Source organism: Pituophis catenifer, unplaced genomic scaffold (assembly GCF_029215685.1).
Source record: "Pituophis catenifer annectens isolate HBS135680 unplaced genomic scaffold, rPitCat1.0.hap2 SCAF_1, whole genome shotgun sequence".
Taxonomy (NCBI): domain Eukaryota; kingdom Metazoa; phylum Chordata; class Lepidosauria; order Squamata; family Colubridae; genus Pituophis; species Pituophis catenifer.
Window position 1 is genome coordinate 242,431,322 of NW_027256881.1, and position 27,368 is coordinate 242,458,689.

The 27,368-nt window shown below is 40.1% G+C and overlaps 1 protein-coding gene across 6 annotated transcripts in view; it reads right to left on the bottom strand.

Moving 5' to 3' along the window:
• PPP6R3 (protein phosphatase 6 regulatory subunit 3) overlaps window positions 1-27,368 on the bottom strand; it is an 89,704-nt gene that overhangs the window by 53,092 nt on the left and 9,244 nt on the right. For 4 of the 6 annotated variants that reach the window (XM_070932392.1, XM_070932383.1, XM_070932373.1 and 1 more), the window contains exons 1-2: window positions 4,045-4,124; window positions 1,654-1,886 (exon numbers count right to left, since the gene is read on the bottom strand). In XM_070932392.1, the coding sequence (XP_070788493.1) occupies window positions 1,654-1,886; window positions 4,045-4,056 (245 nt within the window). In that variant the 5' untranslated portion in view covers window positions 4,057-4,124. Of the gene's footprint in view, window positions 1-1,653; window positions 1,887-4,044; window positions 4,125-15,954; window positions 16,105-27,368 lie in introns of those variants that run through there. The other 2 variants (XM_070932355.1, XM_070932365.1) reach the window with 1 other exon arrangement.

Sequence of the window (27,368 nt, forward strand, 5' to 3'; positions counted from 1 at the left end):
CGAGAACGGCACGAAAGGAGTCCCAAAATGGCTGCCGCAGCCGCGCCCAAGCAAAGGGAGAGCAAACGCAGCTCTGGAGTTTGAAACCGAAGCAGAATGAACAATTTACTTTAAAGGCTTCACCACGAGCCGACAATGAGGAAAGGAGCCCCCCCAACCTCCGGAGGGGACAACAAGGGAAGCGGGCTCTCCTTTCAGCCACGGACAGAACAACGAGGCAGGAGTCACTCACAATGACCACAGTCCAGGAAGAGAAGCCGAAGTCGATCAATCCAAGGTCCAAATACCAAAAACCACAAACGAAACGTAGTCCAGCAGTCCAAGGTCAAAAACACGGTAAATCAATCCAATTTTCAGCGATAGAAAAAGGTATAGAGAGATATAGAAGAACAGAGCCAGAAAACCACACGCCCGATCAACTGAAGGGACTGAGTCAAAAGCTGGACCTGCCCGGCAACAAGGGCGGGCTTTAACATTATTGGCTGACTCAGTCCTTCAGCTGATTGGGCAAGTGCTACCCACACTGGCTGCTGTCTCCACCAAACAATGGAGAAGCATGATTTGAGATTCTTGCATCTACCAAGACCTGTAAAGCCTATACTTTTCATTTTCATTTATCATATTCATAAAGTTTCTTAAATTACATTTTTGGGACGTCATATTGAAAATCTCTCTCTTCACCATGTCCCTGCATGAACTGTTGTGTGAATGGCTTTTGTTACATTTTTGTTTTCCTTCACCCCTTCATTTTTAACTGAATCTATTAATTTTATATTGCTTTAATTTACATTAGAATGTTATTAGTATTATTAGCAATAACTAATATTACCAATAAAATTAATAAAATTAATAAAATATCTAATATTTTATTAGAAAAGTTTATTGTAAATCACTTCAAGTAAGATCAGACCTGGGCACTTTATCAGGCCCATCAGATGTCCCTGTCAGCCCTCGTGAGATCTATCAGAAATTAGCAATCAAATGAAGTGTACACCGCACATGCAACTGAGCAGAATTTAAGTTCAGCCTATTGGTAAGGCCTTCACAATGATCCCACTTTCTCATGTGGCCCCCTGGGAAAATTAACTGCCCACCTCTGAATAAGACAACATAATGTTTGAATATTAGTAGCAGGGTGAATAAAAATCGATTTAAAAAAATATTTAAAATTGGATTTTTAAAATTTAAATCGGATTTTTTTTTATCATATTTATTTTAATAAAATGCTTTTGGAGTAAGAATCTTTCTAAAGGTAGTTTTCTATTTAAGATACATAAATAATTTAGTTTATTCAGCATGAAATGGAGCTTAGTTACGTAGCATGAGGCTGTATATTCTGCAACATTGGGACTGTCAGTAAGTCAACAGCAGGTCAGAAGAGTAGCAGAGATGACAGTTGCTCTTTAAAAATTATGATTTAAATTGACTTGATTTAAATCAAATCCACCCTGATTAGTAATAACAATAAATAATTTTTGTTGATACAATTATTTTCGTTTGATATGATCTTAGCAAGTTATAAAAGGGAAGATTTTTTGAGAATATCTATTTTAGCATACAATCCACACTTCCCTAAAATTAGTAGCATGCAATCTCTTTTCACAACTTCCTATTTTTTCAGTGTCCAACTTTTAGATTAAACATATTTCTTACTTGTATCTGATCTTTTCATCCATGTCTTGAGGTGGCTCTTCTATAATGAATGATACTAGATTTTCCAGACATTCCGATTTCAAAAGAAATTCTATAAGTTTGCGATTTTGAGCTTTACACTCTTGTAACACATCTTCTTCATCCATCAGTTCCTTCAGTGTTACATCTTCTTTCTCCAGAAGTGTGTCTATGTGGGACGATGAATGAAGATCAAATTTCCAAAACATGCTGGTCTAGAGAGAGAGAAAAAAAATCATACACAGCTTTAATTAATGGAGTTTTTAAAAAGCCTGTTTAAGAAAGCCATTCCACTACCCCTCCCCCCTTCTCAATTTGTATGCAAAAGGAACTGTAAAAGCAAGAAACTACTGTAGCAAAAAAAGGGGAAAAAAAGAATGCAAGGAAGAAAAATGCTACCAGTATCAAAGTGCCTTAAATGATAATAAGCCAATGTCTTTAATATATCAATGTAGTGATTAGTCATCATAAGATTTTAATATGAAAATAGTTTATGTGTTAATGCAACAGCAGCAAGAAAAGTATTTATTGACTCAGAAATTTGATTTTAGTGTATTTTAGCATATTCTTGCCCTTTTTACTCGAAGCCTGATTCCAACAATGGTCAACTCAGGAAATTGCTATAAACAAATTAAACTAATCCTATTGCTGATCCACATTTCCATCCTTAAGTGTCTATGAATTTTCTCATATTTTTCTCTGCAGACCCTATTTACAAAAGATAATGAAGTCCTTCCCTGTTTGAATAAAATTTGGATGTCTTCTGGAATTTGCAAAACTCATCAGCACCAATAATCAGAACAAACCATTAATACTGCATCTGTCAGGCCTCATACTGAGTCCATATTCTTTCTATTGTTACCAGAATAAATTTATTTGATGAAGAAAATATTTTTAAATGTATTGGCGTATATAGAATATTAGGAAAGTATTTATTATTTCCTGAATAAATCAATACTGCCTCATTATTGTTAAAAATTAAGAAGTGTCTAGGCCAGTTAAAATCCTTTCATAATTTCTGAAAAATCAGGTCCAATTATTTGTTTTAAGAAAAAAACTTTTTTTTTACTCTTAATATTTAAAATAGTATTATTAAACACCCTCCCCCAATCTGGATCTTTTAGATGTTCAACTGACAATAATTTCCATTATCCAAACCTGATGGGAGTTAGACCAAAATATCGACTGTCAGGCTCAGAGGGTTGTATTAAAGATAAATTAGTATAAAGGTGCATTAGAAGAATTTTATTTCACAGAAAAAATAGGAATTAGCTAGATGATTCTCTGTATATTAATGTAAAAATTCAAAATGCTCAGCAATTCTATATCCATCAATTATTTAGTAAGTTAGTAATTTCCTAAAGCAGGGTAATGGCAACCACCAATTAAGTACATTATGAAGATATTATGTGCTCATCTTATCAAACTGCAATGAATTAACATCATACAATAACTCTGTTTCATTTTAAGATTAAAACAGAGAGAACAAAAGTTTCATGTACAGCCAATCCTGCATTGTTTTGAATTAAATACTAGCTATCTCCAATTAAGCACATGCATGATAATTTATCATAGGGAGAAAACTATACACACTTTGAGGAAGCTACCGTATCAAAGCCAATCACATATTGCGGGCCCATACTTCAATGCACTGGCCTTTTTAAAATAGATTGCAATTCTCTAAATATACACAGATGGAACTGAATTCAGTGAAACCAATAAAGCTTACTTCCAAATGCAGATCCTTAGCATTACAGTAAGAAACAATATTTAGCAGACATACAAGGAGGGGACCAAAAGAATGATACAGGATTTGACACAGGGTTTTTAAAAGTATGTACAGAGTATAAATAGTTAAACCAATTTCTGGCTTGGCTGCCTCTTACAGTATGAGCCCTACCCAATAAAGTTAACTACCACCTGCTTTTGGTATCTACCTAATCATTGTAAGATTAAAAAGGCAGAAGAATAACCAATGAATTAATATATTAGTACTTTTGCAGAATTTAAGTTCTATACATCAAATATATTTTACACAAATGAAAATCAAACATTGGCTTATTTATCAGGCCACTGCTACCACTCATTCCTAACTTATAAAGCAATTCTACCCTGTATCCTATTAAAAATCTGATTTCCAGATTTCAGCTTTGCTCAAAGAATTCCAAATCTTTGTGAATGAAAAATCCCCGTGCGTTCAACTTCTAGTCCAATGGATATTTAGAAAGAAGACCTTTCAAGAAGATGGAATTTAGTATCAAGAAAACATGTGCACCTCATGGTATATGAAATTCTACAATATATAAGACCCACTGATTTGTAATAGTAGTCAAGGAAGACCAATATTAAATATCAACAAAAAAGAAAGCATACTACTGCAAACATGTTACTGCGTTATTTCACAAACTTTCTCCCAGGCAAGCTGTTTGAGCTGGTTTCTCAATATGGCAGATGCTGACCAGATTATTCCATCACTTTCAACAGGAGACCAGGACCCTTGGAATAAGGAAAAATACCCAACATGGATCAAAGGGTAAATTGCAGGATCCCCAAAAAGATATCTTTGATTGAACTTAAATCTTTAAGATGTAATTATGCTTACAAATACATATTCTATTCAAGTTCCACTTACTATTCTAATATAACTCTTTGGTTCTCAAGTGAGATGCAAAACAGCCACCTAATTTCATATAGTTCTGGAAAAGTTTTATGATAAAAATAACTTTTATCGGTCTCATGTTATTTGCTTCCAAGGAGAGTATATGTAGCATTGCAGCAGAATACAACCAGAATTGAACCCAATAATGGAGGGCTCTTAGGAGAGCTAATCTACTGACCTTCAAAATATTTTTTTTTAATAAAAAGCATTTTTATTTTTAAAAAATTCAAAATCTTATGACAGCCAAATCTATGGCATCTCATTATTATTTGTTTAAATTGCTTAAAGCAAAGTATATATTGCTGCTGAAAAGATTGTTGATCTTTGAACAAGTATAATGAAGAGAATATAGATTTTTATTCTGCCTTTATCATTTTATAAGTAATTCAAAGCGGCAGATATATATAAAAACCTTCCTCCTATTTTTGTTCCCAACAACAACCATCCAGTGAGATGGGTTAGGCTGAGAGGAAATAACCAATCTAAGGTCACTCAGCCAGCTTTCATGCCTAAAACAGAACTTCCTGGTTTCTAGGCCACCACCTTAACCCACTATACCAGACTGTCTCTCAAAGAGAAGAAAGTGAACATAGGATTCAAAGATGTACTAAAATAGTTTATTGAATTTCATCATTTTCAGGCAAAAAATTTATCTTCACAATGACTGAGGGGCCATAAGAGCAGCTTTTATTGTCGCAGCGTGCAGGACACAAAATGTCCAAATATACCAAGAACTGAATATATAATCAGCATTTCTACTTTTAACAGTGAAAAATGTAAGAAGGCATCTGGATGATTTGACCCTAAAATTTTATTTTCCAGGTTTATTTGCATTCAACAGCTATAATCTCATCAAATATGATAAAGAGATATTTGATCATTTTGTGAAGATTTTTAGTTTTTAAGAATTTCCCTAAAAAAAGGCTAGCTTATCAGTCTTCAGCCTTTTCCTAATCAATACACTACAGATAGTGAAGCAATCTCCTCTAAATGGGCTTTCTGTTGTTCTATTACTTACCAGGAATATTCATTATCTTTACTCCAGATGTACAAAACAAATTCTAAGTGACCATACTCCACTTCACAGACTAAAAAACTTCAAAATTCATTATGTCCTCTTTTCACACTTCTAGTATGCATGGAAACTTCCCACTACTGGATATTTCAGTAATTCTTCTTGCTAACTTCCTATCAATGCACCAAGACCTAAGGTTGTATACGTAACACGGTAGCCGTAAGATTATTTTTTTGGCTTTACAATTAGAGGCTACTGCCTTCAATATGCATGCCATGTTTTATGCTGTTTTTACAGCACAGGTGAGTCAGGGATCTGCATTATTGCATCATAGAAGGACATGAGCATTTCTCCACAGCTTTTAGGTTACCACCAAGAATACTGATATTCATTTAATTTTATATTAACACTTGTACATTTTTAGTGTCTTTTTACACTGTGCTAGTACACTCTTCTTCTTTTACTTTAGAAGACAGCTGTAAAAGATACTATAGAAATATATATTTGCTATATTTAACTCCTTGGCCTTATTTGGTTTCTGTTAAATCAGGAGGAAAAAAATCTAACCTCAATTTTACATATCATTCCAAACTGTTGATGCCAGACTTATTAGACAGGTGCAATTACATAAATAAGAAGCTTGCAAGCATCTTTTGCAAGTATATGAAACTTCTGGATCAGCAAGCCAACAACTGGAAACTGACAAATCACCTATCCAATATATTCAATACACGTAGAAATTACTAATATTTCTATGATCCATACTCTTTTATGGTATCTCAGTCCATTGTTAGTGCAATTTATTCTATTCCCAGAAAGAAAATATCTGCTGCGAACTCTACATGGCATCAGGAAGGGGATCCAGCCAGTAAACACTCAGCTCCATTTAGTTACCCCAACTCTATCCCAAATTAAGGGATTAAAGATTTATAAAAAGGGTTTTATCTGTGCGCAAATAGTCTTTGCGGTTACAATGACATATGAAACAAGAGTTTGAAGGGGAACTAACAACTGGTCCTTGAAGCTGTGGCCATTGCATTGCACAGTCACGTGATTATGATTTCGGTGCTTGGCAACCGGCTCATAATTACAATGGTTGCAGTGTTCTGTTGTCAAGATTGCCATTTGCAACCTTCCCTGCCAGCTTCCTGCCAGCAAAGTCAATGGAAAGCCAGCAGAAGATAGCAAGTTACTCCTGCAGGTTGCTCCTGGCTGTTCTCCTGAGCCCCTGGGTGGCATGGGGATCTCATCCCCTGAAGGACCCACTGTCCATACTCTGAAGCACCTGCCCACCATACTCCTTAGTGCTGACCCTCCTGCTCATAGCTCTCACCTGCTGGCCTGCTTCCATGGGACACAATTTCAACATCACAAGCACATGCTTCTGGATTCCTCTTCCCACATTGAGGCATGTGAGTTTCTCACCTAACAACAGCACAGGCACTGCTGGAATTGCTATTGCTAAGCAATGTGGTCACGTAACTCTACTTTATGACCATGCTTCTCAGCGACAGAAATTCCAGTTCGCAGTTAGCCATTGTTAATTGAGAAACCACCTTAGCTAGAATTTACTAAAAAGCTAGAACAGCAGCTGGTTTGGAGTAATCTTGTGCCTGAAAAAACCACACATTTCAGGTGTTCTGGTTTATGCATGCAACAAAATGGAGCTTTTGGAACAGGAGAAATATTATTAACTAAGTGGAAGCAAAAGGCAAGAAAATTTTGGAAAGATCAGGGAGCTGGTAGTATATATCACCCTGAAAGACTGGTGTTTGTCTGTGTTTGGCCCTGGGAAGATGGGATGGGTAGATGAGTCAAATGGAATATGTCACACTGGAAGTTGCTGAGAAGGGAAAACAGATACACTAACAATAACCCTTCCCCTCACCCCCAATTCAGATTATCTTTTGTCCAAAACTCCAATCAACCAAAGCATACTGAGTTTTAGTTCTATTGAATCAAGGCTTGATTCAAAACTGTTCAGCAGGAATTCTGGAACACGATGCTTTGTTCCAGATTTTAAAAAAATAAAATTCTCATTTCATGCATTCCCTGATACTTAAGTTTCAAAAACGTAACTGTCTATTATTAAGATGTAGCCTTAGAGTATTATCCTGTAAACATGAGCCATGGTGGCGCTGTGGTTAAAGTGCTACTTCTGCTGACTACCAGCTGCTTGCAATTTGGCAGTTCAAATCCCACCAGGCTCAAGGTTGACTCAGCCTTCCATCCTTCCAAGGTGGGTAAAATGAGGACCCAAATTGTTGGGGGCAATATGCTGACTCTGTAAACCACTTAGAGAGGGCTGTATAAAGCACTGTAAAGCGGTATATAAGTCTAAGTACTATTGCTAAATGAATACAGAAAAATGTAAAATATTTCATGTTCCTAAATGATCATCTATGTTTTCTAGAACCCATTTAGTGAAAGCAAATTATGCGGCATACATTGCTGCATGTTTCTTACCTTTAAATTTTCCTAAATGACCATATCCTGTCTTCCAAAGTCCGTGTTTTACCACAGAATCTACTGGCTGTGATTCCAGAAAATGGGTTGTATATTTAACTGAAAAAATTTACAAGTCAGACTCTACCACTGGTCCAAGTTAATTGAAGAATTCTAACTAATCAATACTAGTGTATATTCAACTTGAATTGAAACTATACCTGGAAGACCCAATGTAGTTCCTGTGGGCTCCACTAGCAATTACCAAATTTCATAGCCCTGATATTTAAAAATTAAAAATACCTGAAGCAGGAGATTTTTATTCTAGAAATAGAATGCTGTGCTGTTAAAACAGCCCATTATTTTTCTCCCCTCCATTACACTGGATTCCTTTTTTACTTTTTATTTGTAAACTGTGCAGGACTGATAAGGAGTCAAGGGGTCTCTAAATGTGTGGATGGACTGATGAATAAATAAATAAATAAATATCTTCATCCATTAGTACATACTGGAGTGCAGAATTTACATGGCAGGTGGTTATTACATTTTCCCTTCAGCAAAATGGTTAAGAAAAATCTAAGAAGCATTTCCATACTATAACCTGGCTAAGGAAAATAATGTTGACAAAACACTGTTGATGAAGTATGTATTGGAAATGCTCAAAGGGCAAAAAACATTCTTGTATGCCAAACCATGACTGCAAGAATCAACAAGTACAATGTTCAATAAGTTTAATGAAAACAAGTAATTTTCCAATATTCTTGACCTAGAAACCCTCCAATTACTGGTTCTATAATATCAGCAATATCAGAGGGCTGTGCAATCAATATCCATTAATGATTAAATATTTTAAGCAGCTGTACTAAAAAGCATCTCCTGAAATGATACCTGAAGATCAGCAAATAAATCATGCATTCTTTTGCAAAGGCAATGTATTATCTGGAATGCCACTGTCAATAATTAAAAAGAGGTTCCAGAAGAAAGCTTTTTAAATTACTAAGATGGTCTTACTATTAGCTAAGTATTCACTGAAGAAAATGTTTTAGAATATAAACCATTAAAAAAAATCTCTTGGCTATTTATACATTGAGGAAAAAATATATAGACAAAATCAGAACAGCATATTACATCAAAAATTATATTGATTGTAAACATTTCTTACGGAATACTGACAGTATAAAGCATCTGCTTTATTGATAATGCAAAAGTCCATGGGGAGATATTCATTTATTCTTGAAAGAGTTGTACATGCTGCAGGTTAAATTTATATCTTAAAGAGCAAAAGAAGTCTGAAAAGATAATTGCAACACCAAGAAAATGAAGTAGAAAGAATGAAATAGTGACTCTGAAATTTGTACTAAAAAATTAATGGAATGGACTCATTTATTTTATTAAATTTCAATACTGCCTACAGTTCTGGACAACTTTGGAACAAAGTTGGACAACTATACGCTTTGGAAATTAAAATTAAACTAAACTAAAAGTAATGAAACTGAAAAACCATAAAGAAGCTTTGAAAGAAACAGATTTTAGAAGACCTACAAGTGTATCAGGGGTAGGTTCTACTTACCTTTACTACCAGTTTGCAGTGGGTCTGCACAAGCACAGAAGCGTTTTGATGACATCGAGGTTGGTGGGCGGAGCCTCCTGCCGGTTTTTACTACTAGTTCTATAGAACCGGTGTGAACCGGGGGCAACCCACTACTGGAGTATATGCAACACCCCAAAGTAATGGATATAAATGGTGAACTATTTGAGTCTTTAAGATTAGAGGCAGAAGTACTTGAAAATATAAAATCAATACCTACAACACTTACTTATTGAACTTTGACCATTTTTGTTTTTTATATTTGCGATAACTTACTCTCACAGAGTGACAAGAACTTTGCTTGATAGTGACAAGAACTTTGCTTGATACAGCCTGATTTCATTTGTGATTGTTTTAGAATCTTGGTCAATGTGAAGGAAACATGGTAGTTACACTTGGAAATATTCATACCAAATAAAAGATTATTTGTATCATCTTTGTGGACTTCTTAAAAAGACATCAGAAATAGAATGTACTAAGAAAATAAGGCTGATCAAATAAGAGTTTCATAAAGCAAAAGCTGTATTCAAGTAATCCCCTGGGAAGGGTGGGACCTTTTAATTCAACATTTCATTCATCCAAAGATTTTTCAAAAATGATTGGTTTCTATACCCCAGGTGTCAAACTTGCATCGTCACGTTGTTGTCATGTGACGTATCGTGACTTTTCCCCCTTCACTAAAACAGGGGTGGGTATGGCCAGCGCATGATGCATCCAGCCCGCGGGCCATGAGTTTGACACCCCTGCTATACCTGCATTATAGTGGCAATAATTTTTAAACAGACTGTTAAAATCTATAGAACTGTGATGGCAAACCTATGACATGCGTGCCAAAGGTGGCATGCAAAGCACTCTCTGTAGGCACACATGCCGTTACCTGCTGCTCTTCTGGTTTCTGGCACATGCATGCACACTGGCCAGCTGGTATTCGGGTTTCTGGCACTCCAGCATGTGTGCATGTGCACGTGTTCCAGTTTGGGCATTCGGTGCCGAAAAGGTTCACCATCACTGCTATAGAACCTTATCCTGAGGGCGGGGCTGACGTTGTGGCGATACAATGCATCTCAACAGGGCTCCGTGGGATCGTACTGAATTCGACCTGCCAGGAGGTTCTGAGGGACGCAAATCACCCTGGAGAGGTGATGAAGACAGAGAGGACATTCCACTGATCACAAGGAGACTGCATACTCCTTGTTTGGCGCAAAGGAAGCTCTCAATCCAGCAGGAAGAAAAAGATGGGCATTGGGTGCCTGACCGGAGCTGTGACAGCTGACCGATGCAGCAAACGATCTGATGAATTGTAAAAATATTTGGATGCATGTGTTTATCAAAAGAGGCTATGTGTTTGAGCATGGCAGGAGGAAGAAAACCCTCCATCCATTCCCCACTGCCATAAAGCCCCTGAGAAATCTGGCAATTAGGTATCTACCACCATTAAGTCAGTATCATCAATTTTCTTTTCATTGTTTTTATAGTAAGTAAGGCAGTAGGTATCCTGGATGAGGATAAACTCAATTAAGACAGGGATATAGCTAAACTTGTGTTCGCCTGTTTCTGGAAAACTTATTTTTTTAAATCCCACTCTTAACTTTGGGCAACCAAGTATCCTTTGCAGACCAGAATACTTTCCACCAAATTCTGGTTATTTATTTTCACTTTCAGAATGTGAGAAACTGTTTCTGGAAAATGCCCTGACACAAAGTCTAAAACAGTGTAGTAGCCCTGAAAGGGGCACTATCAGTGAATATATTTAATATTTATTTAAATCATATGTAAGTAAGATCTGAAAGTATTAAAAACTATTATTCCAGAATTGAAGTAACTTTTAATTTCCAGGATTGATTTAGAATATATACATTAAATCAAAAATCCTGAGTAACCAGAGACAATGCTATTAAAAGATTATCTTTTCCTGTACAGGTAGTCCTCAACCTATGACCATAATTGAGTCCAAAATTTATGTTGCTAAGTGAGAAATTTGTTAAGTGAGTTTTGCCCCATTTTATGACTTTTCTTGCCACATTTGTTAAGTGCATCACTGCAATTGTTTAATTAGTAACCTACTTGTTAAATGAATCTGGTTTCCTTATTGATTTTGCTTGTTAGAAGGTGGCAAAAGGGGATCACATGATCAAGGGTCCCTGCAACTGTCATCAATGTAAATCGGTTGTCAAGCATCTGAATGTAAATCATATAACCATGGGGATGTTGCAGGTCAAAAGTCTGAAAAACGGTCATGTCACTTTTTTCAGTGCTGTTGTAACTTTGAACAGTCACTAAGTGAATTGTTGTAAGTTGAGGACTATCTGTACAGTGACTCTTGCTTTCCTTAGAAAAGAAGTCTTATTATAAAACAACAATAGTCTCATGTAGAATGTCATTTCTCATCTTACACAGAAACTCTTATGTTCATTCAACAGGCATTTTTAAAATACCGAAGGAACATTACAGACTTTATGCAAGTACCATGTCACCTCAACAATAAGCAGCACCAACATCAAGACAGAAGAACAGAATTTAAATTATGATATAAGCACACTTCCATAACCTTGACAGAAACAGATAGGTGAACTGATAAAATATCAAAGATTATATATCCAGGTTTCACAAAACAAGCTGTTCAAATAGTTTAAGTAACAGCAGTGTGAATATTCTCATTTCACCACTTTCACCACAATCCTGGATGAGAACCTGATATACTTGATTTTTGTAATTGATCTATATAATTTTCATAAAAAAGTTTTCATGGGGCAACAGTTTGTAATAAAGTAGATTTCTGTTTCTTTATTCTTTATCTTTAAAGTTTATGTCACCAGGCAGATCTCAATTAAAGCACATTTTTTGAAGAAAGAAATTAAACCAAGGTAATTATATTTAATAAGATTTAGCACAGTGAAAAAGCACATTATTTAATCTTGAATTATTTCCCAATAATCCAATGCTTCAACTCAAGCTAAAACATACAAAGGGTTCCATCTCAAAATGATTTACTGTGCAGTAAAATCATTTTGAGTGTTTCTGAATTTTTTCTTAACTCAAAAACAAAGAAGGCAAGTTTTACATTGTTTCAAGTATTTGGATGCCCCACAATTTTTTCTTTCATAGTTTTCCCAACATCTTTAAAGGTTCCCTATTTCCTAACTAAGAACAAAATAAAACAAAAAACCGTCAATAAAATCATGAAGAGGGAGGAGAGGCAGAGAGACAAAGATCTACATGCAGCAGGCTTAAGTTTCATATGGTTATTTTGCTGCTGTTGCAGCAGCTGTGATACCAACTGCCACCATATGAAAAAATCACCAATACTAGGCCAGGCTATCTTCCATTTCCATAGGAGGTGGCAACGTCCAGTCTTGTTTTATCGACCCAGGGACTGAAATTCAGCCCAAGACCAATGGTGACCCACATACAACCAGCAGATACTAGATTAAAAGGGTTCTGAGACTAGTATTGTAACCTTAATGCTTTGAATAAGGATTTATGTTATATTGCCTAAATCCAACTCTAAGATATGTATCAGCAGAAGCAAGGTCCCAAAATGACCCAAAGGTCAGCAGAGGCAAGGACACGAAAACATTTGGGGTTATCAGGTCCTGGGCTGAATGTCCCTGAAAATGTTGGCAATATTAGGCAAACTGTGTTTCTAACTATCAAAAAGATAAAAACGCCCTTTCTGAAGAAGGGGTAGTTGCCATAGCAATTGTAGCAGTAATCCATAAGCAAATAGTAAATGATTCAATTTACTGAAAGTTAAATGTGCTTTTGCCCAAATGATGGTTTCAACAACTACTCATTATATTCAATATGGAAAATGTCCAGCATCTCTTCTGTCCCCCATTACAGAATCCCCTTGTGCACCTTTTCAACACTGACAATTGAAATGCATGATGTAGGACTGCAGGATATTTCTGCTACAGTGTGAAAGAGTGAAGGTGTTCAACAATAAATACTGCACACTATCCTGACATATGATACAATTTGTTTAGAAAAAGCTGACAGAGTTTGGTTCCTTTGGGCAGCAGAAATATCTCCAAGGCCTTCAGTGCTTGAATTTTGAGAAGACACACTAAGCCAGGTTCTTCCCAAAACCATGTATTTGGGAAAGGCCATGGTTACTATATAGAGCAAATAAGACAGACCAACTGAGAACAGGAACATACACTGCCAGCTGGATCTCGATCTCTCTCTAAAGACACTATGTGCTGGCAAGCATATGCAACTGGATAGGAGCACAGCGTAAGTTTTATTAGTCTTGAAGTCAACTTTTAAGAGGAACGTTTTTAGTAATGATATACCAAGGTGGGGAGATTGCTTAGTTACTTGCATTCTCCATGGCAGGTGATGGCCATCATTCACACTTGCATTGTGATTTAGTGACGTAGCTTGCCTTCCTCACAATTTATCCTCCATCAGACTTCCTCATCTGTGACTGGAGGATAAGGCCTATCCCTATCTTCACTTAGAAAAGCAGCAACTACCAGTGCTACTGCATGCCAATTACTGATTTGCCTAAATTTGGCAGAAATCATTGACTCTGAGCTCACAAGGCTCCATCAGAAACTACCTTGTGTGCCTTTGGCCAGATAGAAATACTCTTTACAAAGATTCTAGGCAATTGTTCTATAGACTAGAGTAGTGATGGCTAACCTTTTTCTCTTTGTGTGCCAAAAGCGTGTGCACGTGATCCCCATGCATGAGCATACAACACCCCTGTGCATGCACACATGACCCATCCCCCCGCATGCACGCGCAAGGGGTGGGGTTCAAAAATTTTAGCAACTGGTTCTCTGCCCCAGTTGCTGGTTGGGCGTGGCCATAGTGAGTGTGGCCTACTCAGCCTCCTGTACCACGGTGGAGGGGGGTGGCGTTTTCACCCTGCCCAGGCTCCAGACTCTTTCCTCAAGCCTCTGGGAGAACAAAAACAGGCTCCTCCGGGCTCTGGAGGCCCTCTGGGGGCCGGAAACGGGCTGGCACCAGCCAGTCCTTTTGCAACTACCGGTTCGGTAGTTGCAAAGATGCAAAATTAGCATCCGGTTCGCCCGAACCAGTCCAAACTGGCAACTCCCCTGCCCCCCGTTTTGGGCTTAGTAGGCCTCCTTGCAGCCTCCTGGGCCCAAAAACAGGCCGTGTGGGGGGAGGGCGCTCTGTGCCTGACCGCACATGCACGTGACCCCCACTCCATGCATGCATGCACATTTCCCGCATGCGCCCCACCCCTATGCATCCCCAAAATCAGCTGGTCAGCTGCATGCGCAGTGGAGCTCATCTTGGCGATGTCTCATGTGCCCAAGAGGGCTCTGCGTGCCAGCTGTGGCATAGGTTCGCCATCACAGGACTAGATACTAATGAGCACCTAGTGTAGATTACTACCAACTATTTTTGCGGTCACAGGAGAAAAAAGCAAAATCCTGCTTCATGATCCAGTATTAAGAAAGACCATCCAAAAATTTTCAGTTTTCTTTGTGAGGATCTAATCGCGTCGTAATGGGCTGCAGGAGGAGGAGGGGACGCCGTCTCCCCCATTGTGAAGCAAGCTAAATTTAAGTGTACTGCACAAAGCCCAGCGAGAGCAGCAAGCAGGCCATGGAGGCAGCGAGTTGAGGTGAATGTGCAGCATCAAGAAGTGCTGGAAGAAGCGCTGTGAGATAAGAGGCAAGTACAGGAGCGCTTCCCACGCGCTCTGAAATATGGAGCGAGTCTACATCCCTGCCATCGCCCTTACTTTCTCAGGCCATTCGAGGAGTGACTGGGAGGGGAGGGCGAGGGGCATGGGGGGCCAGCAAGCTGACAGGGAGCTACAGCAGGGGGACAAAAGAGCTTCATTTATCTGGGAACCTGAAATGACTCTTGATTTAAATCATATGGTAAAAAGCACCCAAAGGAGAAGAAAGAACATCAGGGGAAAAAAACCCCAACCTTCGCCTGTTTTTGGAAATGGTTCAAAAGGGAGTACACACACACACACGAGAGGGGAGGAGAGAGAGAAAGGGGAGAAAAAGAAAGAGATGAGAAAATGATGGAAGGAGAGAAAGAGAGGAAAAAGAGAAAAAAATGAGACAGAGAAGGGAGAGAGGGAGAGGGAGAGAAATGAGCTGGAGGGAGAGAATGTGAGAGGGAAAAGAGGGAAACAGAAAAAGGTGAAAGAAAGAAAGAGAGAAAGAAAGAAAGAAAGAAAGAAAGAAAGAAAGAAAGAAAGAAAGAAAAAGAGAAAGAAAGAAAGAAAGAAAGAAAGAAAGAAAGAAAGAAAGAAAGAAAGAAAGAAAGAAAGAGAGGAAAATGAGAAAAACAGGAGAGAGAGAGGGGGAGAGACCCATTTCCCACAGAAAACACCCAGAGCCACAAAACCCAGGTAGGTGTGGCTGGGGCAGGTCATGTGACTGGGTGGGAGTGGTGTTGAGATGGCCACACCCACCCAGGTTTTGTTGGTCCCAGTGTTTTCTTTTCTGTGGGAAATGGGTCCAAATGGCTCTTTGAGTGTTTAATGTTGCAGACCCCTGGTTTAGCCAATACTTTGAAAATCAGACATATATATTTTAACATACCCATCCAGAGGCAAAAATATGCAAAATTTCTTACCTGTTAAAAGAAAAGTTTATAAAGGAAAAAAAAATCTAGTCTTCTTAGCTCCTTGCCCATTACAAGGTATCCTGGCAACAGCAAAATTTTTCAGTCTACAGTATTAGCAGATTAGAGACTGAATTAGGTTAAGATGCAGCAGGTTTCTTCCTACAAAAACAAAAACAAAAATAAAACAAGATAACTTAATTACATCAATGTAAAATTTAATTAGCCAATTCAATTAGAAACAAACCAAAAAGATAAATATATAGAGCATCAATGGCCGCATTGGAGATAATAATTAGGTTATATATTTATCAAAATATATAGCAGCCTGGTTTTTTTTTCTTTTTACATGTGCTTTTTTTTCATGAAATTTGAAAAACACCAATTGAGGGGGGAGATGCCAGATGTTTCAGTAGGCTTTAGAAAAGGTCGAGGAATATGAGACATTATTGCTGATGCACACTAGATAACTGAGAAAACCAAGAATGTTAAAAAGAAATCAATCTGTTCTTCACCGATTATATAAAGCCTTCAATGACCTTTGTATAATCAACGAAGCACACAAACTTTGATTATTTTTCAATTATGTCACACATCAAGCAAGTTGTGAAAAGTGCTCAGAAAAATGGGAATCCCAGAATATATTATTGTCCTCATGAGAAACATAGATCATGAACCCATAGTGCAGGCAGAATATGGTATCTTTGAGACTGCCTTCTATCACATAACTCCCAACGACCAGTAAGATCCCACAGAGTTGGTCTCCTCCGGGTCCCGTCAGCTAAACAATGTCGGCTGGTGGGCCCACGGGGGAGTTCCTTCTCTGTGGCTGCCCCAGCTCTCTGGAACCAGTTACCTCCTGAGGTCCGGACCATCCCCACCCTATTGGCCTTCCGAAAAGCGGTGAAGACCTGGCTTTTCCAGCAGGCCTGGGGCCGTTGATCTCGCTCTTGCGATCCGGCAAGATCCGGCCATGAATGGTGTGAATGAGTTTTAATGTTTTTAATTTTTAAATGTTTTTTATAATGATTTTAAATGCATTGTGAGCCGCCCTGAGTCTTCGGAAAGGGGCGGCATACAAATTGAATTAATAAATTAATTAATAATAAATGGTGAAACAGACTAGCTACAGGTTGGAAATGAGTGCAAAGATCAGAATTGTGCAAGCCTGTGACATTCTATAAAGCAAAAGTTGAACTCTGAAGAAATAAGGTAGGAAGATTATTGACGCTTTTGAACTTTGTGTTGGAAAGAATTTCTGAGAATATCATGGATAGCCAAGAAAACAAACGGATCACTGAACAAAACAACCCAGAGTTCTTGCTTGAGGCTTAAATTACCAATTGTCCTATTTTAGATATGTTATGTGAGGACCTAGCTCTCTGGAAATGGCTCTAATGCTGGAAAAGGTGGAAGGAAAAAGAAGAGGACAACCGGGAGCAAGATGGACAGGTTCAATTCAAGTAGTCACTAGCTATCATTGGAATAACTGAAGAACCAGATTAGGGACAGAAAATTTATCTATGTGGTTGCTAAGAGCTGACATCCAGTTGATGACATGTAATCAAACATTCAATCAATTTAAAGATTATCAAATCCAAATTATTAAGGGGTGAAGCAGCTCTCATTTATGAATGGTAGAATATTTTGAGGTTTTTTAGTACAAAAATTAGGAGGATGTGATAGAAATAGTCTGAGTGAAGATTTTAAAAAGTCTGTGTTCATAATATTGAAATCTAAGATCATCAATGAAATTGAATTGGGACATTCATGACAAATAACACTTTTTCATACAATGCATATTATAAAAAAATGGAATTTATTAAGAGATCATTCCACTAAAGGAGAGCAACTTGGTAAGTGGATTAGATAAACTGATGAAAATCAGAATTATTGATGGCTAGTAGCAACAGCAATTTTATATTACAGTTATATTATTATGTTAATTAATTTATATTATATTGTATTAATTATATTATATTATGATATATTATATTAATTATATTATATATTAATTATTTTATATTATATTATTTTATATTATTATATTATATATTATTATATATTATATATTATATATTATATATTATATATTATATTATATATTATTATATTATATTATATTATATTATTATATTATTATATTATTATATTATTATATTATTATATTATTATATTATTATATTATATTATATTATATTATATTATATTATATTATATTATTATATTATATTATATTCAGTTATATTACAATTTTATATTATCTCCTGATAGGAGGGAAACGGCAGTCAGGCTGGGGAATGCTCAGTCTATAATGCATAGGACCGAGTCTGTCGATCTAATAGCTCCGCCCTCTTAGCCTTCTCCAGTTGTTTGACTCGGTCTATGCTGGACGGACGTGTCTTCCAGCCTTCCGAGTTTTCCTCATCTACAGACTAGATCGTGGTGTGCAAGATTTACTTCGTTCAGCTGAGAATCGGCTTTGTCTCTGCCAGCTGGCAGTTTCCTTGATCAGGCTCCCACCGCCTGTCTCTTCTAGCTCCCCAGATGATCGGATGAGCTCGGCTGCGCTTCAAAGACCTTTGCCCAGCAACCTGCCTCGGCTCAAACGGCGGCCTGCCTGAAGGCTCCGGTCGCGCTAATAGCCGGACAGCTAACGAATTTTCGGCACCATACCTCACTTTGTGACAAGAATTGGGTCCGGCTACGGTCCCTTGGGCTGCCGGTCAGTGTTTCTAGTCATCATCCTTGCTGCGCTTGCCTTTCAGACCGTTTTAAAATGGCGGACGCCATGCGGTTTTGGCCTTTGGCACGCTCCTTCCCCGCAGAGATGCCGCCACCCTAGTGACGCGTTAAGAGGGCTCATCGGCCTTGCCTCCCCCTCCGAAAAAGGCCAAGGGGAAGAAGATTGCATCTGCTACCACCCTCTCTTCCTCCTCTAAGGAGGAACAAAGGAGGCACAAGGCCATTGAAAAAGCCTTTCTCAAGGCTCAGGCCCAGGTGGTTCCCAACGATCCTGGCCCAGAACCAGATCTCCATTGAGCGGAGGCAATCCTGCCCTTGGCTCAGCAAGATCAGTCAGGGAATTATCCCCTGACATTTTGGCTGAGGTTTTCTCAGTTTCAGCGCCAGAAAGCCACCTGCTGTTTCAAACACTGCCAGATTCGGGCCCTTCGGCCGCTGAGCAGAGCTCTGTGGGGCTCCTGTCCTCAGATCCGCCAACTCAGGTCTCTCCTCCTGTCATGGCGGATTCATTAGAGGCCATTATTTCTAGAGTTATCAGGCAAAGCCTGGCTCAATGCCTTCAACCAGGCACTCTATGCGCCCCAGGCAACCCTCCTCAGGGCCAGTCCAGGGACCTGGATGATTCTCTTTCAGAACAGGATCACATTGAATCCCCCACCTCAGCTGATCAGGCTTCAGTTTCTGAGGCAGATGAATTTCCCAATTCGGTCTTATCAGATGATGAAGGCTTAAGTACAGACCAACCATCGTTTGTAGGCCTTTTTAGGCTGCAGGTGTTCCGGTCTCTCCTGTTCAAGGCTATCGCCACCACCCACTTGGGAGACCCACCTTCTATTGTAGCGATCTGGCTGTGGCCATGTTCGCTGAACCTACCATCAATCCGGAGACTGTGCCAGCTCCGAAATTATTTACGGATGTGATCCAGCGTCAATGGTCCCTTCCAGGGGCGGGGCCCAGTCCCAACGGATTGGACAAGCACTTATATAACTTGGCTGCGGCTCTCTCGGATCTTCTCCAGCTTCCCACGGTGGATCCTCCTATTGTGGCCCTCACCAACGTCCACATCCCATGGGCCCAGCTGAAGATTCTCTCTGTGCTGAGGATAAGCGAGCCAAAAAGACACTCCTCAAGGGTCACCTGGCGGCTGCCTAGTCAATCAAAGCCTCCACATCGGCTTCATTCTTCAATAGAGCTGCCCTGCTCTGGCTCAGACAACTCCAGAGTCGCATCCCTCTCTCCGACACCAGGTCCCATCAGGACTTAAAACAAAATCTCGGCTGCACTGAAATATTCGGCTGATGCTACTCTCAATGCGACCAGATTTTCAGCAAAATCCCTTGGCTCCACCGTCACCTCCCGCCACCTCTTGTAGCTTTGTAACTGGCAGGCAGACATGAAGAGTAAATGGCAACTCGCTTCCGTGCCATATTCCGTCAGCAATCTCTTTGATCCATCTTTTGAGCCCCTCCTCGTCGAAACGAGAGATAGACGCAAGGTGCTTCTTCCAGCCACCAGACGGGCAGACTCTTGCTATTCAACGACTCCACAGACCAGTCCTTTCAAGCCTCCGACTCGGCTTCCTTCCAGCCTCGCTTTCAACAGCCCTTTCCGTCCAGATCTCACCAGGACTCTCAGGTCAGACAGGGGACTAGGTTTCCAGCCAAGCGTCCTTCTCGAGGGGGGAGGGGGCGTTTCCCCAGACAGTCCAGATAGGGATCCCTCGGGCTCACCCATTGGTGGTCAACTTTCCCTCTTTTCCTCTCAGTGGGAATCATCCATCAATGACTCCTGGGTCTTGCACACGGTCACCTCAGGGCTCTCTTTAGAATTCCATTCCCTCCCTCCACCTGTTTTTCTCCAATGCCCGGTATCTCACGACAGGTCCAAACTAGCCCTGGTCTCCGCTGCCATTGACCATCTCCTGCAGATTGAGGCCATTCAGGTAGTTCCCCATTTGCAACAGGGCCAGGGGTTCTACTCCTGCCTATTTGTCATGAGGAAGTCTTCCGGCGGGTGGAGGGCCATATTAGACCTCAAAGCCTTGAACCGGTACATAATTTATCGCTGGTTCAAGATGCAATCCCTTTTCTTCATTCTCGAATCGGTCAGACCGGGGGATTTCCTTTCCTCCATAGATTTAACGGAGGCTTACCTCCACGTACCTATTTTGCCTGCCCACCGGCAATATCTTCATTTCTGTTTCCTTGGGAAACATTATCAATACAAAGCCCTCCCCTTTGGCCTCTCCTCGGCCCCTAGGGTGTTTACGAAGATTATGGCAGCCCTCATTGGCCATATTCATTCTCACCCTATACGGATTCAATTTTATTTAGACGACATTTTGATCCTATCACCATTCCTCTCTTCAGCACATCGTGACACCTCCACCGTTCTTAACATTCTCTAAAGTCACGGTTTTTCTATTAATTGGCCCAAAAGCCATCTTTCCCCATCCACCCGCATTTTACATTTGGGTGCTCTTATTGACATGGAATTGTCTATGGTTTCCCTCTCCCCCGATCGTCAAGATAGCCTACGGTCCCTAGCGAACCAATGTTTGTCAGCTGTTTCAGCGACGGTTCTTACACTGTCCTGTCTTTTGGTCAAGATGGTGTCAACTTTTGGCATCATTCCGTGGTCTCGCTTACACAGCAGGGAACTACAGTGGCTCCTGCTTCCTCACCAAAAGGCCGAACGCGGCATGTCACTCGCCTGACTGCAACTGCCACAATCTGTGGTCTTGTCCCTCCAGTGGTGGACCTCGGAAGCCATCTCCCTGGGCTCCTGTTAGAGAACCTCCTCGGCTCCAGCTCACCACCGATGCCAGCCTCACGGGATGGGGAGCTCACCTCCATCATCTTACAGCACAAGGTCGGTGATCAGCCAGTAACCTGCGCCCGCCGGTGGTGCATTGATTCCCCACCTGGAACCTCACCAAGATCCTCAATGCCTTGACGGAGCCACCGTTTGAGCCCCTTCACCAGGTGTCTCTCCGTCTACTGTCCTTTAAAGTCTTATTCCTCGTTGCGATCACCTCAGCTCGTCGCATTTCCGAGCTGGCCGCACTCTCTATCCGTGGGGATCTCTGTATTTTTCATAGCGACAGGGTTGTATTCCGCCTCGACCCCACATTTCTCCCCAAGGTGAACTCTACCTTTCACCGAGCTCAGAAGCTCGTTTTAACAAATTTTTGCCCCCAATTGTCCCATCGATTGAAACGCTCCTGGCACACCTCGAATGTCCCCCGGGCACTGAAGGTTTATACCTCCCGGACGGCTCCTATCCGCAAGACGGAGGTGCTCTTCATCGCCTTCCAACCGGCAACCATCGGATCCCGTGTGGCGGGCCCCACCTTGGGTCGGTGGCTTTGGGCAACTATCGCTATGGTCTACCGCCATTTGGATATACCACACATCACGGCTCATTCAACCAGGAGCGTGGCCACGTCGGCAGCTTGGTCTACCCTGGAGGAGATCTGCAATGCCGCCACATGGACCAACCTTAGCCCATTCATACGACACTTTAAGGTGGACTCGGCTGATGCAGCATTTGGAAGACGGGTTCTTCAGGCGGTTCATCGCTCTTGACGGCTTCCGGGCCGGAGCTCTCCCTCCCGGAGGACATGAAGCTTTTGTATGTCCCCAGCCTGACTGCCGTTTCCCTCCTATCAGGAGAATGGACGTTGGTCTTATCTGATACATCCTTTCTCTACCAGGAGGAAACGGCAGTCAGCCCCACCCTGCTGAGTCCGGCCCGGGAGGTTGGCAGGGGGTGGTTTTTCTAATTTTCTATCGTTTCAGGAAGACACGTCACATCAGTCTGTGTCATCGCCCTCGCCGAACAACTGGAGAAGGCTAAGAGGGAGGAGCTATTAGATTGACAGACTCGGTCCTATGCATTATAGACGGCGCATTCCCCAGCCTGACTGCCGTTTCCTCCTGACAGAGAAAGGACGTATCACGTAAGACCAACGTCCATTTTATATTACAGCCCTTACTGAAGGCTATATGACTGCTATTGTACTTGTGACCTACTTGTGGCTTTCTTAAATATCTTCTTAGACACAATGAGAACAGCATGATTTAGAGTTTTATCAAAAGCCTTTCTTATATTCTCATCATTTTTCAAATATAGAGTATGTACAGAGCAATAACAGAAATGTTGTAATGAATTTGGCATGAAAACGGTGACTCCTTTATGACCTAATATAATAATAAACACCAAAAGGTTTGTGTTTTTAAGGAAGAAAATGTAAAATGGTAGTTTTATAAAAAAAATAGATAGAAGATAGACAAAAGGTAAATTACATATTTATTTTATTTTGGTAGTGTTATTAGGTACCTGTAATATATGTTTGTAAAGTTCAAATTTAAAAAAACTTAGCAAATATATTGATTATCAGATATACACACTACTTGTATATATACTTGTATATTCTACTCAGCTAGAGATATGCACTACTTTCTGTGCATGGAAAGCATGGAAAGTTTCTGATGTTATGGTCTGTTTTTGGAATGAAATGGGGCTGCTTGTTCCAGCTATGGACTGAAACACAGCTATTTCAGGGGTGAATAGTCTAGGAAGGTTAAAAAATCTTAATGAGTAAACTATGACAGTGAGCTATATGTCAAAGTAAACAATACAGTATATGTATAATTGGATCTCAATATATTTCATTCTGAATTTTTGAGAAATGACATGAATTTTAATATGCAAGACATTCAAAACAGATCGGTTTCCATAGCAATTTGCCAAAGAACTGTGGGAAATGTGGTTCTAAAAAGATATCTAAATCTTCAGTACACTTTTACAAAATTAAAATCTGCAATTCTGAGAGTTGTTTGGTTTAGAACCATGATGGCGAACCTATGGCACGTGTGCCACATTGGTGGGCACGCGAGCTTAGCTCCGGCGCACATGCGTGCACCAGCCAGCTGATTTTCAGGCCTTTTGGGCCCACCAGAAGTAGGGAAACAGGCCGTTTCCTGCCTCCGGAGGGCCTCAGGGTGGAGTGGGGAAGGCCCGTTTTTCGCTCTCCCTAAGCTCCTAGAAAGGGTCTGGAGGCTGGGGAGTGAGAAAAATGGGCCTTCCAGTCCCACCGGAAGTCGGAAAACGGGCCGTTTCAGGCCTCCGGAGGGGTGGGGAACGCCATTTATTTATTTATTATTTATTTATTGGTTCGATTTATATCCGCCCTTCTCCGGAGACTCAGGGCAGCTTACAATACGAAGCAATAGCCTTCATACTTTTGTATATACCTGCTTAATAGGGCTTTCCCCCCCCCCCAGCGGTGTTGTTTTTTATACAAAGTCAGTTTATTGCCCTCACAAACCGGGTCCTCATTTTACCTACCTCGAAAGGATGGAAGGCTGAGTCAACCTTGAGCCTGGTAAGATTTGAACTTGCAGTAATTGCAGGCAGCTGATGTTACTTAACAGCACTTTAGTCTGCTGCGCCACCAAGGCTCTTATTATTTTCACTCTCCCCAAGCTCCTAGAAAGGCTGTGGAGGCTAGGAAGAGAGAAAAACGGCCCTACTGGGCCCATGGTGACATTGTGTGCCAGGAGCGGGGGGGGAGTGGGGCGGGAGTCGCATGCACGTGTGGGGCGCACAGAATTATGGGTGTGGGCACACATGCGCGTGACACCACCACCCCGCTCCTGGCACGCGATGGCAAAAAGGTTAGCCATCATTTGTTTAGAACCTTAACATATTTACTAATTTCATAACCCATTCAGAAATAGGCTTCAGTATGTTTTAAAATTAGTAAACATTTTATAACAGATCATATAACAGACCCAAAGACCAAACCCTTAATAGGTTCAGGTGCAATTTCTATCCTTGATTACTCTAGCAACACTATTACAAATCACAATAAAGGTAGTCCTCAACTTATGACAGGTTGGTTGCTTAACAACTGTTAAGAACAGGTAGTTTACAACATGTAAAGGATGCCTGCCCACTGTAAAATATCATGCCACACATCCTCAGTCATGTGACATTTTGGATGCCAGGCAATCAGCTTGCCTTATAGCTTTCTTTAGTGTCCCGCAGTTACATGACCACAATTAGCTATTTTTTGCCCATTTCCAGCAAAAAAAACTCCCATTCAAGAGAATGAGTTCACACTTATGAATTACAGATTCACTTAACCACCATGATTTGCTTGACAACCACCAATAAAAAATGCTGCAAAATCAGGATTGGTCATGTTACTTACTGATGTATGATCACCAATCTGGTCCCAATTGTGGTCAAATGACAAGGACTATCTGTAATTCATACATTGAAGTCTTGCACACCATCATCTCTCTTCAGTGTCATGTATTATGCACAGCAGGGTGGATAAAAATCAATTATTTTTTAAATTTAAATCAGTTTTTTTTATTTTTATCAAATTTGTTTTAATAAAATGCTTTTGGATTAAAAATCTATCTAAATATATTTTTCTATTTAAGATAAATTAATAATTTAGTTTATTCAGCATGAAATGAAGCTTAGTTATGTAGCATGAGGCTGCATATATTCTGCAACATTTACATTTTTGGTAAACTCATTCAATGAATCCAAGCTCTGCAAGCTAAATAGGAAACCTTCATTTCCTGACACTGTCACTAACTGGCCTATAAGAATCCTATTAAAAAGATGTAGCCTTCTTAAGGGAGTATTGAAGATGGGGCCAGTACATTCTCCACTGCTCCAAGCATTCTTTCAACTTTAGATATAAAATATAGCCCATCTCTATTCACTATATTCAAGGAATTCCTGGATTTAGGACTGAGAGATTGAGTTTGATGATTTCTATATTAAAATCCATGTTCATTGGTTTTAATCATTGATGTGTAGTACATAGGTTTTAATGAAAAAGGTTTGCATAATACTTCTAAAAGAGTAAACTGCTAAAGATTATATTGCTATAACACTTCTAACTGAATAAAACATTATAGGTTTACTTTTTAATTATTTTGGAAGAATCTGAGGAACATACAAAAACAAACTGAATACTCTAGTATTCAGTGCCATAAATTGCAGTGATAATCTGAATAAAAATAACTCTTGGAAAGCATTTCAAAGAAGAATGTGTAACAAAAGCCTAATTCTGCTATCTCTAAGATTCAGTTTTGTCAAAACATTTTGTGGTTGCCAACATACACAAAAAATATGGCAAAGATGATTGTGACACTTTTTTTAAGGAACATAGCTTGAACTTCAAAGGCTCCATTCCAGTTTGAGAAGGGCACAAGATATGCTCCATCATTACAGACATGAAGTATTAATGGGGATAACCAATATACCATATTTTTTTGGACTATAAGACACTCCGGACTATAAGACGCACCTAGCTTTTGGGGAGGAAAACAAGAAAAAAAAAATCTGCCTCCCAGCAATTTGCCTCCTTGCAGCAAACAACCTGGTCAGTTTTAGCACAGCCTGATTTAGCACGAGCAGTTGATTGGCAGTTGGATTAGCCTCCCGGAATACAGACGATCAGATGTTCCAGGCTGCAGGGATCACCACTGCCCATCGCCGCCTTCACACACCCTATTTTCGGCTGTTTGGTGGTGGATAGGCAGCGGTGATCCCCACCGCCTGAAACGGGCCAAAAACAGGATGCGCGGAGGCCAAAAATGGGGCACGTGGAGGCGGCGATGATCTCTGCAGCCTGGAACAGCTGATTTGTCGGTATTCCAGGATGCCGATCCAACTGCCAATCAGCTGCTCATGCGCATGCGCAGCAGATCTGAAATGGGGCAATGGCTCTTTGGCTTCCAGTTTTTTAACAACAAGAAAATAACTATCCATTTAATTACCGTATTTTTCAGAGTATAAGATGCACCTTTTCCCCCCCTAAAAGGCGGTGAAAATTGAGGTGCATCTTATACACCAAATGTAGCCCCGCCCACCCATTGGCCCCCACCCTTTGGCCTCTGCCTCGCAGCAGTTACCTCCTTGCAAGCAAACAGCAAGGAAAAACAGCTTTCAGCTTCAGCACAGGCTAATTAGCACAAGTTGTTGGATTGGCCTCCGGACTCTCAGCTGATTTGCTCTCGGATGTTTTGCCCAGGGCTCTGCTGCTTGCTGCAAAGCGGTAAATTGCTGGAGCAGATTTTTTTTTTCCTTATGCTAATCAAGCTATGCTGAAAACGAAAATGAAAGTAAAGCAGGCTGTTTGCTGTAACGAGGCAAAATTGGGCAGAGGCAGATTTATTTTTCTTCTTTTCCTCGCCAAAAAAGGTAGGTGCGTCTTATACTCCGGTGCATCTTATACTCCGAAAAATACAGTAGGTTGCTAAAACCAAGAACCCTAGAAGTATCCTATGGTAAAATAAATATTTATAAAGATGAACTCAACACTGTTCTAAACTAGAAACAAGATCAACTGCTCAGAACATTCCCTGTTCTTTGTACATTTGCTTCTACCTCTGAGATAGCTCTTAAGTTTCTTGAAAACCAAATTCAACAAGGTTAACTTCTGCCTCCTCTATTAAACTACGGCATAGGACATCAAGACAATTTAACCAAAAAAGTTACTGAAGTAAGATGATTAGCACTCTCTCCTCCTTTTGTGAAACTGCTCAGAAATACTAAAGAGAATAAACACATGCCTACAGACTGGAGACACTGAAGCTTAACACCTTTAAAAAGAAGAAAAATGATTTTTAGATTAGGTTTATACAACA